The 15,882-nt window shown below is 43.0% G+C and overlaps 1 protein-coding gene across 1 annotated transcript in view; it reads right to left on the bottom strand.

The window, feature by feature from the left end:
• SLC13A1 (solute carrier family 13 member 1) overlaps window positions 1-15,882 on the bottom strand; it is a 92,098-nt gene that overhangs the window by 26,747 nt on the left and 49,469 nt on the right. Inside the window, exons 5-8 of the mRNA XM_081928850.1 lie at window positions 7,350-7,537; window positions 7,180-7,237; window positions 7,034-7,091; window positions 3,475-3,638 (exon numbers count right to left, since the gene is read on the bottom strand). Of these exons, the coding sequence (XP_081784976.1) occupies window positions 3,475-3,638; window positions 7,034-7,091; window positions 7,180-7,237; window positions 7,350-7,537 (468 nt within the window). The remainder of the gene's footprint in view (window positions 1-3,474; window positions 3,639-7,033; window positions 7,092-7,179; window positions 7,238-7,349; window positions 7,538-15,882) is intronic.

Raw genomic sequence — 15,882 nt, 5'->3', positions numbered from 1 at the left:
ACTGGACATCCCTATTTTCATCAGAAAAATGTTGGAGGGTATGGAGTTGTGGAACCTCAAGCCAAGGGAATAAGTAACTATACAACCTTTAGAATACATCTGAAAGCAGCCCTTTGTAGGGAAGGTTTTTTTTAATGTTTCATGTTTTGCTGTGTTTTTATATATGTTGGAAGCTGCCCAGAGTGGCTGGGGCAACCCCGTCAGATGGGCGGGTTGTTGTTGTTATACCTGAATAGGACACTCCTATTTTCATCAGAGAAATATTGGAGAGTATGCATTCCATAGCCCTTTTCACATGTTGCTGCGTCATCTGGCTCCAATTCAGCTGCTTTCTATGATTCCCTTTCTCCTTCCTTGCACATTTCATTTCACTTCACTCAAGTGGTTTATTAGATTCTGAAAGATACCATGGGCAGCCGGCTGCAACTAGGAAGACTCGGGGATTTGGTTCAGTCCACATTTTCTAAGTGAACTGACTTGACTCACACCTCCTAGACTATTATGCAGCTCAGAATGCAGTAATCCTTCAGCTTTCATGCAATTCTGAATTTTGCGAGATGGTGCTCAACTCAAAAAAAAAAATTCCATGGTGTATATAAAAATATACATTTTAAATGAGAATGCATGTTTTGGGAAAGGCCTATTTTGTGGAGGCAGAGGGAATAAAATGCATACAAATAGGCATAGTTTTGTGGGGAGGGTTCTTTTTTTTTAGAGGAATTAGAGCTGGATGCAGAAGCGGGAGGGCATAAATTTATGAATGAAAACACGTGAAAGTGACATTGATGCAGAAGTGGGAAAGCATGAATGAAACTATGTTAAACTGACAGGAGTTGGAAACTGACAGGCCTACCTGGCCTGACCACCTTGGCAACGCCTCCCCAGGAGAGATTGGGCAACTGGCGAAGCCAAGCCTGTGTTAATGGTGCTGCACAGGGTCCAGGAGGCTGTGCACGACCACACAAAGGGCGCACCCCATTTAATGTGGGGAGCGGTCATTCAGGGAGTTGGACTAGATGGCCCTTTTGTTCACTTCCAACTCTACAATGCTATGATTCTATGGCATGCACAGGAGACTCCAAGGAAGAAAAAACCAGGCTTTCACTCTGAACTGGGCTTTGGTCTGATCCAGCAAAGCAGCTCTTATGATCTCCAACAAAAACAATGGTGTTGCATGTCAGTGCAAAGATGATCCTGGAGCTGTAATCAAACCCAGGGATCATAACAAAATGCCCATCTATAAACAAAAAAGAGTTTTGTAGATCAATTCCTGGCATGCTTCCTCAGAAGAAAGCCTGCACTGTTAGTTGTTCAGGGTGGAATCACATAGGTAATTAGTTGGAGATGTGTTTTCCTCTGGTATGGTTATTATTCCCTTGCCTTGCATGTAATGAAGTTTGAAGGCTTTAATGTGTCCTTGCTTATTTGATTATATGTATGCTTTTATTTTATTTGCTTTAAAGTAACTATGATATATTCTCCTGTGTAAAATGTAGTTTAGGATGATGCAATTTTTAGCAAATTACAGGTGGCAGATAGACAATATTCCAGGCAACTAGAAATCGCTTTAACAGATTAGACGTATTTGGGACGCAGAGTGAAACTGACAGAATGATCCTTGATACTGCGGTTGTTGTCAATTAGTATCAAGTGTAAAAATTGCAGTTGCCTCAGAAATAGCATGAAGTTAGACATCATATATCTTCAGCTGTGAGAAAAGTTTCTTGGGGCAAAACTGTGGCACCATCATTTATAATTATAAAACATTTCTAAGACAGCCTCGGTGATTTCAATGAGTTTGTTAAAAGGAGGTAGAGCAAACCTGCAGAATAATGTTTTTAGACATTATTTTCCTTTTTTCCCCATTCTGCATTTCTGGCCTGTGTGAAGTGTTCCAGCTGTAATATTGTGTCTATTTGAATGCTGTATTGTCCTGTGAGTTCATGGGGGTTGGACAAGGATCTTTGAGTCTAAATTCCTTTCCCCTCAGCTTCAGTTTACTACATCTACAATGGAAATAACAGTGCATAGTCCAGCAAAAGTTGAATACTTTAAGTTCCATTGATTACAGCAGGAGGAATTTAAGCGTGTGTTTATGTCTCCCATTGAAATAACGATGAGCCTTAAAATTTCTGGATAGATATTGACCATTGGGACATCAAGGACAAAGACAATGGAATTGCAAAGCTTGGAATTCTTTATAGAGCATGGATGGATAGATAGTGATTGTGGTTCAGAAATTCTCTGGCCTTCTGCTTCTTTGTTTACTGCACAGTTAAAATATCATTGATTTGTAAAGTGGAAGTTGTAGTGGAGTGTTGTTGGCAGCTAAACTGCAAGAGCATCATCATGTGACTCGCCTGAATGTTTAGCTAATCTATGAGAGATTTATGTGACCCAGCAGTAATAAGGTCAACTAACCTACAGTACCATCACATGGGTAGGCTCTTAAGTATATTTGGGGGACAAAGCTGGATTGGGATATAAAAACTTTATGTGGGATCATCTTAAGAGATGGTCCTGGTTGTGGGCAGGCCCTCAACCCAGTTCCCCCACCTTGGCATGGGTGGAGCTATTGCCCTCACACCGGGGTGGCACCACGATTACCCAGGGCTATTGCTCAATCAATTTAAACAGGGTGATTGTGGGGGAAAGTATAAAAGTGGCAGTGCGATGTGTGCCAAGCACCTGCTTCATGCTGCCAAACACCCGCCCATCCTCCCTTTAATTTAGGTGTCCTCCGGCCTTGCTTTGGACTTTGGTTGGTGGCACGTCTTGGGACGGGGACCGGGTAGGAATTTTTTCCATTTGGCAAATTGGCACTGGCCACTTGGTGTTTTTTTTAAAAATAATAATAATGGTTTTTGCCTACCTCTTAGCAATCTTCACAACTTTGTAAGGTTTGGCATTTAGGCATTGGCTTATAGTTGAGTGGGGGAGGGGAGGTCGGCCATCGCCTGCCCCTCCATTGTCCAAGGGTATTCCGTTAAAGGAATCTGGGGCCTGGATCTTGTCCGAAATCCGCTTGAGGGGCTAGGGCCATGCCAGGCCTCTGGGAACACCGTGGGAGATGCAGGCGGGTTCCCCCCAAGCAGCTCCCCTTTGGGTGGTTTACCCTTACAGACTTCCTGCAAAGGAGGCAGGAGTCCGATATAGTCTTTTGCCAATGCCTAAGCCAATACCGCTCACATTTCCTGTAATCAGTAAAGCTTTGGCCAAAAAAATGTGCCCAATAACCTTAAACAAAAATTCTGTGTCTGTGTGTATTACTTTATTCTAATGGGGGTTGGCTTGAGGGTCTTGACACGCAACCCAGTTGGCATCTGCCTTGGATCTGAACTGATTTTATGTATGTGTCAATCTTTTAAACTGCTTTTTTATTATTCCCAGTTGTTGTCTGAAGTGCTTTTATAAAAGGAAGGAAGTAAAAACAGGTTTCAGATTTAGAAGAACTTGTTTTGTCTCTTTTCTTACGTGTTGAAGTGCTCAGCAAAGATCAAGTTGGTTGAAGTTCCTGTGATGGTTGTCAGTCCACCAATAGTTGATGAATAGGCAATGCACAGGCACATGACTTTACATATCATGTGGTCCCTTTTGTTTCGGTATTTTCTTCCGGTATCACTTGGTTCTGGAGTCTCCTTAAATAATAAATGAAAAGAACAGTAAACATTTTCATTTTCGCCTAGTGACATGTGAAACCTGCCCATCTTTGTTCAGAAATTGAAGGGGCTGAGATTTTTGCAAATCTTTTTGGAGGTTTTAATAAAACACATTGTAGAGTGAAAACTCTTTGAAATAACCCTTGGTGTATTTCTGGCGCCTGTAGGTTTTTCAAACTTGTTGTTATTGTTCCTGGTTGATGAATCAGGAAGAATAGCAAATAATACATCCTAGAGTTCAAGTTGGCAAGAACAGCTTGGCCTGCAGAAACAGAAGCAGCCTCAGCTGCTCTTTCCCCTCCTCCATATTCTCGACTTGGTAAGTTTGTGAAAATATGAGAGAGGACAGAAGAAGGGGAAGAGGCAGATGGAAGATGCTGACACTGAGCCATAATGAGCAGAGGCAAGATGGAAGGGAGCTTGGCTCAGAATGCCTTGTGGATTATTGAGCTAGGAGAGAGCGAGAGTTTCTAAACCGTGCCATTTTATAAAATTCTTCTTCATCCGTACGAACAGTCTCACTGTGCTGGGCTCCAGCACAGGTAGTGGGAAAACGCTCACAGGAGATGAAAATCTGCATTCAGCATGGAAAAAATATTCACCATAGAAGGCTTATTCTTCCCTCTCTGAGTGGTGTGAGGCTGTCACCATGAGCATCTGTCATTGGCTTGGGTGTAGTGGTGGCATGCCAGGGCTGAATCCTACGCATGCTTGCAACTCCTCAAGATGGCCTTATTATGAACCCATGTAGCTGGAAGTCTCAGCGAAATGGCTTCCCCACCACCCCATAGACCTCATGAGAACAGGCCCAACTTGGTTGACCTGTGGGCAGGAGGAGGGGATATCCTTTTTTTAAAAAAAGCCTTGAAACATACTTCTTATCAGTGAAGCATTGACATACCTCTGCTGCATCTCAAATGCTCGGTGATGCATTCAAAAATAATAACTACATCACTCAAAATAAGACATCTCAAATACATGCATGCTAATTGGAAGTTCTTGGGGCAAATTTAGCTCACTGTAGCTCAACATCTCTCTTGGGTCTGAGCTTTGGGGTCAGTTATTGATATCCAACCCATTCTTGTTTTATTTGAACGATCTCACATGGGGACTGAATTATGAGGCATCTCAAAGGGATCAAATATTTGTTAAGGTCTGTTAAAAAGTCTGTCTGATGCGCAGGTTTTCACACCACAATACTGGTAAATAGAAAGAGAAGAGAGTCATGTTTGCAGGTGGTGGGACAGGTTTGGTTGTAGCAAAATGGCGGCAGACGTGTACGTTTAAAAGAAAAAATGCATCGATCTCTTAGGTAGGCATTCGTGGATGCTGTACTTTTGGTCCCTGCAGCCTGGAGTGCAGGGAGAAAAAGAGAGGGAGGAAAATGTGTGGACACACAATTTTAAGACCACTATCCCCAGACTTCAACTACTAATGTCCCAGGTCTCATGCACACTTTTGTTTGATCCGCATTTTGATCACATCATGTGCCGATTAGTTCATCTGGGTCTAAGAGGTTTTCTCATCGTTCCACAGCTGTGCCTTGTGAAAACCCCACTGAACCAGAACTTAGCAGATGTGCAAAGAATTCAGGGAAGGATTTTCCTTCTCTGAGCTTCAATTCAGCAGGTAAGATTTTCACAAGGCGCAACAACGAGAAAAGCTCTCAGGCCCAGGGGAATCAATCAGGGCACAATACAATCAAAATATGGGCCCAGTGAAAAGTGTGGATGAGCCCCCAGGCTAAGAACTTCAACCAAACATGGATTTCTGAAAATGAATTCATATAATTAGTTGGGTTTAGAGCATTTCTCCTTCCCTGTCATGTCCGTTTACTGAAACGTGTCAGGGAACGACTTTTTCATCCATGATGCACTTTAAAGACTCCAGTTACAGGGGGATGGCTTGGAGCCAGGGGTTAATGAAGCTGATCCGAGTCTCAAGATAAGAATTCATGAGTAATCATTACAAAGCAGAGTTACAAATTGCACCACAATTCTTGTTCCAAGACTTGCCAGCAACTTCACAGTCAGACTAGGGCCAGGGGTGAACTGAGTCCAAGGAGGAAGATCTAGGGGAAGGATCTCAGTGGGAGGGAAATGGTTTGGCGTGCAGAAAATTGCAGATTCTACCCCCAGAAACTCCAGGAAGGGCGGGAGAGCTGCTGTCAGTCAGTGTGGACAATACTGAGCTAGATGGACTTAGGTTCTGGCTCAGTTTAAGGCAATATTCCCATAAGACGAGGAAGAACATGGACGCAGAAACCAGTGGAGAATATTGCAGCAGGAACCATTAGCAGGATGGATTAACAGCTGGGGATACAAGGGCAGCAGGCAGGGCTCAAGAAACCTGCCAAACCCAACAAAACCTATAGTATGACAACACCTTTCTTAGGACCAACTGAAAAGTCACAAAGTCATGAGCAAGTTCTAACATTTGCTCCTGACTTATTGGCATTTTGTTTGTCCCTAATTACCACCCTGTAGATTTTGGATTTCATCAACGTGGCTTAGCTGCATCCTTTTCTTTAATTTGGAGACTTCAAAAGCTCACTCACAATTTTGTATTATACCATATTGCAGATTACCCGAAAGGCAGGATACTAATAATTTTAATAAAGAAATAATAAATGTGTAGACTTTGGGGGTTTTTGTCCAGTGGACCAACAAGACCACCTACATTATTATTATTATTTAGTTATTTGGAAAGCCAGCAAAACATTTCTCATAGTTGGAATTCAACTACATAAAAAGGGAGATGTCTAATCAGGATTTTATAACTAAGGACCATTTTGCAGCAGTGGAGACTGTAATAAGGGGCACCCATTACACTATGTTTTGAAAAGTTTCCACAATCTTCTATGAGACTCTGATTCCCTCTTGCAAGAGATCATTGTTTAAAATCATCTGGCAGCCCGACACGGACAAAGGACATAAAACAATATAAAAACAAAAGAATGAGAATCTCAGCCGGAGTAATTAAAACAAGTTATGCATCTGAGTGGGCCAAAAGGGCAAACAACAATATACGGTAATATTTTGGCTGCTCAGTATGAAATGGATCTCTACAGGGACTCTTCTTCAGCTCATCCTTCTGAAGAGAATGACCTGAAGAGAAAACCAGTTGCTGCAACCCAAAAATTGGAAGGAAGAGTAGCACTCTTTCTCGTTTCCTCTTTCAGCTTTATGTGCTTTTCAAGGCTCAAATTAATTCTGTTGGACCTGAAAGAAGTGACCAGAGAGGGTTGTGCCCACAGCACTCTCTCAAAAACCCAAATGTGTCAGTGGACCTAGAGAAATTAGTGACCCTGACCTACTAGGCTGATATCAAACCATAATTTCAAAATTAAAATGCCACGATTGCTTATGAAGTACCTTTCCCTTCTCAATCTTGCACACAGTGTGAACCGCATGAGCAGACCCGTTGCTGTATCTGGAAAAAAGAAACATGCAGAGTTTATAAGTGATCTGCTGTGCTTGAGCAAACTGATATAATATACGTGATCAAAAATAAATTTTACCCATTAAATTGCTTTGTTTTCTCTTTCCAGCCAATTGCTTTGCATTCATCAATATCTTCTATTTTAAAAGAGAGAGGGAGAGAGGTGAAAAGTTGAATTTGAGGGCTTCAGTTTAGCTGGTCTTTCCCCAGGGAAGGTAAAGGTGGAAAACGCCCAACATCCCTGCGTACCATCGAGTTCCAACGCGTGATTGGTGGCTCCATTTGCGTGAGTCATTTCCAGGCCATCCACTTCAGCTTCAGCACTGATGATTTGCTGAGCCACTGCCTCTACGATGGGCATCACCATAGCAGCAGCGGAGGTGTTGCTAAGCCACATAGACAGGAAGGCACAGCTGATCATGAAGCCAAGGGTGAGCCTGAAATGGGAAGCACCTCCATGTATTACTCTACAATCAGCCCTCAGCTTAAAACAAAGGAATGGTTCTTTGCCATCAGAATGAGACTGAGTTGTTGTCATCTTCATGAAAGAGCTTGAGTTAACATGCTTTCCAGTTTGCTACCAAATGAAGTTTTCTACAATGTGGAACCACTTGTGCTCAGACATGTGCCACCCACGGGTGGAGTTTTGCTGCCTTTCAAATATTTAACTGTGTTCTCAGGCTTCCACTGATGCTTAAAAAGGTAAAGGGACCCCTGACCATTAGGTCCAGTCGTGACCGACTCTGGGGTTGTGCACTCATCTTGCTCTATAGACCGAGGGAGCCGGTGTACAGCGTACAGCTTCTGGGTCATGTGGCCAGCATGACTAAGCCGCTTCTGGCGAACCAGAGCAGCGCACGTTTACCTTCCTGCTGGAGCGGTACCTATTTATCTACTTGTACTTTGACATGCTTTCAAACTGCTAGGTTGGCAGGAGCAGGGACCGAGCAATGGGAGCTCACCCCGTCATGGGGATTCGAACCGTCGACCTTCTGATCGGCAAGTCCTAGGCTCTGTGGTTTAACCCACAGCGCCACCCGGGTCCTATCACCACTGATGCTTAGTCCCTGATTAATGTTAATTTGCCCCAGATTGCTGCTGTATTATTATTATTATTTGAAGAAGTTATTACTGTTTAAATGTTTTAACTCCTTTAAAATACCTTCAACCATCTTCTGATGTGCATTCCCTTGGGATGCTATATGCAAGGTGGTGTAAAAATACATACACAAGTAAATAATTCCCGGAAAATAAATCCAGACACAGCACACCTGTGCTACTTACTTTAGTCAACAGGCTATACTGAGCTGAAAGTTGATTCAGGGGTAAATAATATACAGTACTCCAGGCCCACCAGTTGCTATGACACACACACACACACACGACAGATGAATGAGGCAGGGTTATCAAGTTCCTTGCAACATACATGTGTTAACACAGCATTTTCAGCCACTCCAGTGTCATTGGAGTCTTGTAAGGGAATGTTAGACACAACTGTTTTATCTCAAGTCAGACCACTGGTCCATCAAAGTCAGTCTTGTGTTTATAGTAGCTAGTATTTGCTCTCTAGGGTTTCAGACAGAGTATTTTCCTGAACCTGGGACCTTCTGCATCATGTGCTTCTCACTGAGCTACAACCCTTCCCTATGCTCACATGGTCAAGCTCCAGAATAACCTTCTTTGCCCTTCCTTACTCAGGAACCAGAGATTATGCACCCATCCAATTAAAATCAACAATGGGAGGAAAAACATAATAAGGTGTAGGGCAGGTGTAGAGAACCTTTGGCCCTTAGATGTTACTGAACTTCAACTCTTATCTTCCTTAGCCATTGGCTGCTGGGAATTTTAGCTTAGTAACATCTGCAGGGAGGCACTGTTACAAAGAAAATGGATGACAAGACCTCAAAGGACCAGGCCATGGAGCTCATCTTTAGGAGAGATGGTTCAATCTATTCAGACAATAACAGAAACAGCCTTGTAAACTTTCTCTGGTAAAAATGCCCTAGATCACACCCCAACTAACTGCATAGTTATGGAGTACATTCTGGTAAAGGCAATAATTAAAATTTACAAAAATTGTAGTTTCACCAATTGATGGTTTGTTTGTTTTTTTGCTGTGAAAAAGCCTTTTCGAAGGACAGCAGGTTGTACAATGGACTCTTCTCGTATATTTCGATACTCTGGGACCAGGGCTGTGTCTTCATGATTTATGATGTGTAGAATGCATGGCTACTTAGACAAGTCTCATTAGAACATCCTAAATTAGTTCAGTTCATCAGCTTCCCAATTAGCTTGCCGGCTCAAAGTCCTTCCAGGTAAGCTCATGTTTTCTTACCTAACCAACAGACAGTTTATCTCCACACAGGTAGGCACTGAAAAACAGTTGCACAGAACCTGCACTCTGTTTCCAATTGTATGTGTGGCAGCAGTACAGTGCTAAATGGGGATCTACTTTACTCCCCAAACCAGTGCCCTGATTCATTCCTTTGCAATAGTCACTCCACATGTGCAACTTGGAACTATACTTTCACTAACTCCATGTTCTTGCTGTGTAACAGGGTAGGGAATCTGTAGCCTTCATAAGATGCTGCAGTTCCATGATCGCAACCAGCATGGCCAATGACTAGGATTTATGGTTGTTGTAGCCCACTGGCGCTGTGGGTTGAACCACAGAGCCTAGAACTTGCCAATCAGAAGGTCGGCGGTTTGAATCCCACGACAGGGTGAGCTCCCGTTGCTCGGTCCCAGCTCCTGCCAATCTAGCAGTTCAAAAGCACGTCAAAGTGCAAGTAGATAAATAGGTACCACTCCTGCGGGAAGGTAAACGGTGTTTCCGTGCACTGCTCTCGTTCACCAGAAGCAGCTTAGTCATGCTGGCCACATGACCTGGAAGCAGTACGCCGGCTCCCTCGGCCAATAAAGCGAGATGAGCGCCGCAACCCCAGAGTCAGTCATGACCGGACCTAATGGTCAGGGGTTCCTTTATCTTTTTAGCCCAGTATAAGTTTCTCTTTCTATTTTGTTTTCTTCCTGCCTGCTCTCTGCTGCTTCAGCTTCTCTCCTCCCTGCACCCCCATCCAAGCAAGCCTTTTCTGGAAAGATTCTCCAGCCATTTCTATTTTATTTTTAGGCTGCTTCTCTGGGCAAACTTCCAAAACAACAAAAGAAAATGAGCATCATTTTAAAACTTTAAACAATCACTCCACACACAGAGACACACACCCCTGGAAACAGCAAAACTCAGACCAGTACCCATCTAATAAACATCAATCTTGGAAGGGGTGTGGGGATGGTCTTCAGGGCCAGCCCAAAAGTCTGCAATGTAGAAATTTCACACTGGTCCAGGGGAAGAGAATTCCACCAGCCTGGGGCTACCAAAGAGGAGGCTCTCCACCTTATTATCTAGGGGGTGAACATACCAGGAGAGACTCAAGTGGATATTAAAGGGATCAGCTATCTTCAGCAATGCTATTAGGTCTTCTAGATAGATTAGTATCCGTTCCTATTTCCTCACCAAGATTTCACTGCCAATTCCATGTGCCCCAAACCATTCCAAATGGGATACTCATTTCTTTGACGCTGCCAACTTGGTAACCTTGCATACTTCGCTGAAGTTGCTCCCACAGCACAGTGCTGGAGATGGTGAAAAATGATTTGGTCAAACTTTAACTTGTGAAAGCACAACCTTGTCTACGTAAGAAACGACTACGGGGTACATGCATCACCTACACCATTTTTACTTCGTAACAAGTGGTCCTAGATTGGATAATTTTTACAAAGATTGCAGAGACCTTTGGAATTGGTGTGGATGGAAAGCATTGCATAAATGTTAATGATTACTTCAGGTAAGGGCAGGCTCCTTGAAAAATGCAAAATGACTTTACAAGTTATTTGGGTGGCACGACCCACATCCTGGCTGATGAAATCTCGTCTCCTCTGAAATAAAGCTGCTTGCTCCTATATTATAGGGGCACCAAATTGTGATCAGGTTACATTTCAGTTCTGGATAATTTCTGCCTATTATGCCTACCTCTTATTAAATGGATGGTAGTCATTATTGTAAAATGCTCTAGATGAGCCCAATTGAACCAGTTTATTTATTTTAAGGTCAGACTAAACATAGACTATTAATGGTAATTCTGAAGTTCTGAATGTGATGGTCAAAATGTCCTGCAAATAAATTTGAGGCACTTTCAATCCTCCTACAAAAACTTTGGTCTGGAACAGAGCTCTCAGCCTTTTGCCAGTTTAGCAAAATCTTGCCAGAGGCAACATCCTTGCTTCTTCCAGGAACGGGGGATAAATCCAACCCATTCGCTTCTCCAAATGATGTATTTATCCAACCAAAAAATTCATACTTCTTTGTTTTTTAGCAAAAATAAATTTTAAAAGCCACTTAGAGACCTAAATGACGTGAAAAGCGGGGTATATTATTAATAAGTAAAAAACTATCAGGGGAAATGGCAAAAATGCAGAAATTAGGCAAAATCGCACACAAAAAAGTATGTAAGGAGGGCATACAAAAAGTCATACTTTAAATATAATACAAACTCATCATGTAAACTGAACTTAAGATTTGAAAAGTGAGAAACACAAAGGAGCTGAAATTGGCAGATCACCTGTCCCTGCTTCTTCCACTTTCGGAATAAGGTTATGAAATCCAGTCGTTAATGGGATTTGTAATTTCTAGAACTAGGCAAAGGCAACTTTGCAAATTCTAGAAGGTATCTGGATATGACTGGATTTCATAAGCAAGGATAGGGGATGTAAACATCTTCTAAGAAGGCAAATTCCGTACTCCTCCCCCTCTCTTTTGAGCATGGAAATACACTACTGCTGTGTGTATGTAACAAAAGAATGAAGGCAAGGATGATTTACAGCAGTGGAATGTGATGCTGAGATGCTGAGTGGAGTCAGGGTGAGTAAGAGGTGGAGAAAGTCATCTGAGAATGACAGTCGAAGAGGAGGAGTTTGGATTTGATATCCCGCCTTTCACTCCCTTTAAGGAGTCTCAAAGCGGCTAACAATCTCCTTTCCCTTCCTCCCCCACAACAAACACTCTGTGAGGTGAGTGGGGCTGAGAGACTTCAGAGAAGTGTGACTAGCCTAAGGTCACCCACCAGCTGCATGTGGAGGAGCGGAGAAGCGAACCCGGTTCACCAGATTACGAGTCTACTGCTCTTAACCACTACACCACACTGGCTCCCCAGACTTTGCATAAAGAGAGGAGTGAGTGGATAGGAAGGAGAGAGGAGAAAAGACTGGTGGGTCAGGATAACTGCTGAAGAGGGAAGTCAGTGTGCTTTGTTTTGTCAGGGATGGGGAACCTGTGGCCTGCCAGGTGTTGCTGGACTCCAACTCCCATCAGCCCCATCCAGAATGGCCAAAGATCAGGGATGATGGGAGCTGTAGTTCAGCTACACCTGCATGCTCTGCATCCCTGGGCAAAGGTGTTAAATAGAAGCATTATTTATTATTTTGCATGCAGCAATGCCTTGTTCTGTGTTTTCCCCCCTATATACATAAAATGGGGGATTCTAGGAAGCCATTTCTCATCGCATATGCTGGTTTGGGCTTTTTGAAAGCAGAGTCCTACTTGTCTCTGCAATTCAGTAGATGATGGTAGTAGGGCATTTGTGGGGAGGTTAGAAGCAGTCTGGCCTCTGTGGGAGAGTGACCCCAGTGATCTTTAGGGGCCAGGGCCTTGAACAGGAACCGGGAACCTCACTGAATATATGAATGTGCTTGTTGGCTAGCCAGTCCTATAGTGGAATGGGAGATTCTAATAAACTGATTTTTATTTTTTAAAAAATAAAGGTGGGGAGGGGGAGAGACAGAAACTGCCTGCAGAGAAGAAAAAGAATTCTTCAGAAAAGAAGAAGGGGAAATAAAGGAATTGCTTTATTGCAATCTCTTTTTGATAGCAAACAATTTATAAACCAGCATTCAAATGATCATTATGTACCCAAGAGTGTAAAATTATCCCCAATAGATTTGCGGGTTGAAAACTGACTGATGATCCCTGTTCTAAAGCGGATTCCAAAAGACTATTTCACCTCAGTTTCCCTTCATCTACTCTGCCTACGACCATTTGAAATCCATACAGATGGCTTCATTTATCACTAGGAAAGGTTTCAGTATTGTTGGCCCAGGTAAACTGGATGTAAATTCTGAGCAGAAATGGATAAGACACCCACATGATCTGAGATATTCTCCTCAAAATCTCTTGCTATTTATCAAATGAAAAGGAGGCTGCCCTCTTGGATCACATCCCATTATGATTTGACTCTGCAGGGAATTTTTGGGTGCACATCTCAAGTTACTTGCTGCTTCAATGACACTATGACATGAAATGACATAACCTGGCTGAACAGACACAGCAGCCTTCCTCTGCCTGCGATATTGCTGGGCAATAAAAACCGATGTGCACCAGCCAGCATAAACAATGCTTTGGAATTATGAGAGTTGGAGCCCCATAACAGAAAGAGCACCTGCTTTGGGACAGCAGCTATAAAGAGTGAAAAACAATCATCTTAGAAAGTGATAGAAAACATTTTCTTATCTTAACTTGACATTTTATCTGTCCAGATAATATTGCTGTATCAGTGCAACTGGGATAACACCCAGCTCAAAGGGTACTTTTGGAAGGTCAAAAATTACCTGTAGGAGGAATTTGCATGGAGCCACTAGCTTATTTAACATCAGCATTGCATATTTTGCATGCCATTAAACATCATGCAGAAATTAATTAATTAAATTAATGGAATTGTTGCTTGACTTGCTTCTTGGTTCAAGTCTGAGGCAACTCTTGAGTACCGTTGCTTATTTTAGGGTTCCAGTATTCTTAACATTAAGGGACGTAGGTGGTGCTGTGGGTTAAACCACAGAGCCTAGGGCTTGCCAATCAGAAGGTCAGCTGTACACACCCCCCACTTGAAGGCACTTGGTTGGGTGCCTGGCCGAGGGCGTGGGCACCAGCCAGGTGAGTGGGAGGCAGGGGGCAAACGCCCCCTGCTTGAGGCAGAGTCCGGCTCCCGGCCACAACCACTCCCCTCTCTTGCAGGGAGGAGAGTCTCTGCTAAACTTCTGTCTGCCACACAGGTGACTTTGCAAGCGGTGAAGATAACAAACATTCTCAGTCTTCATTTTCCCTTTTAAACCCAATGGCATCAGTGGCCTGTCTGATGAAGTAGTAATAAGGATAATTATTATGCTGTTCTTGTTTTTTAAAAACAAAAACAGTGTTTGCGTATTAAAGTACAATATATTATTACAGGAGGCCAGGTGACCACTGGGTGGCAGGCAGGCATGCTTACAAAATTCTCCCCATCCAAATTTCTTTCTGGTTTCTGGGTTTCTGAATCATCTGGTCTAGTTTGCAAGCCCCACCAATGCCTAAGGAAGCTGCCATCTTCTATTTTTATTTTCAGGCTCCATAGAGGCCACTGCAAATGCTTCGCCTGCCACAGTTTTAATTTCTTTCTGTTGGTTCTTTAATCTTCTTAATTCTCACCCCACCCACCACCTGTGCATATTGCTAAAACAGTGAAAAGGGGTGCTCATCCATTGGATTGCTTGCGCAGATCAGTAAGAAAGACAGAAAAGCGAGGCGGACAAATGGAAGGAAAATAAAGCTTCAGCAAACTATGCCCGTTCCGGAATTAATTTTAGAAAATGCCCATGTTAAATCAGAGGAAAGGATGAGCAAATCCATGAGAGAACAGGGTGGAACCAAGGTAATCCACTCATCATTTGATGGGCACGTTCAATTGCAGAGACAAAATCTGGAGCAACAGTCTACACCTTCCTCACAACACTGTTGACATCTTGCTGTGGGCTTAGAAAACACACACACTGTGAAATCAGCCTTGATCTGTTCATGTGCTGGGCTTTCCTCTGGCTTCCCTCTGCTCTCCCTGCATTTTGTGAAACCAGCCAGACTATTGATGAAGAGGTTAGGTAAGATATATTTGTGGATTCCATATTTGCGGAATGGGTGGCTTCATCATCTCTTTCCCATCTCCTATCTTAGCTTTCTAGCTACTCCTAATGGCCAGGTTTAGCTCTTTGGCACCTTACAATCATGATGAGATCTTATTAGGTGAAGAAATAATGATACTCCAAACCAAAACTGTGATCAGTCTTGCAGGCAGGGATGTACACACAAGCATGGTCCTCAGGGTCTTCATGGTTCACTGAGGTCTCCCGTTTCACCCATTCTGCTTTCCCTAACTGTGCTAATTTACCATCATCAAGTGAGAAACTGACAACTCCTTGCTTCCCCTATCACAGCAGCATCTGACAATTCAAGAACCAGAAAGCCTGCAATGCTGGCAAACTGCTTTTGGTCTTGCTGATTGGATTGACAGGGGCTACCTGACCCCTTACGAACAATAAAAAGGAGCACAACATGATATTTCATTTCTCCTGTCTTCTCGTTTGTAACAGCTGTCAGCAATATTTTGGGGGGGGTGGAAGGGGTGGGCTTAGTCTTCTTATCTGTCTGCAATAAAACTGCTTAGCACTACCTCAGCTTTGGATGGAATACTAATGATGAGATAATGTACAAAAGATCTCTCAGTTGCTTAATACCAGTCATTAAGAAGTATGAGTCAGAGCTGTTCACAAATTCATCTGCTATTTTGTTCTGAGCCGTGCGCCACTATTGCCAATAACAGAAGTGTTTCGTGTAAAACTCGTCTTCTCATCCCAACGATATGTATAATTCAATTTTGGCAAAAGGCTAGCCTTAGCAAATCTCTTTAGCAACCAAATAGAACTG

Source organism: Podarcis melisellensis, assembly GCF_964234715.1.
Source record: "Podarcis melisellensis genome assembly, chromosome: 10".
NCBI lineage: Eukaryota > Metazoa > Chordata > Lepidosauria > Squamata > Lacertidae > Podarcis > Podarcis melisellensis.
The sequence above is the reverse complement of the archived record's forward strand: the minus strand, read 5'-3'. Positions and strand labels throughout refer to the sequence as shown.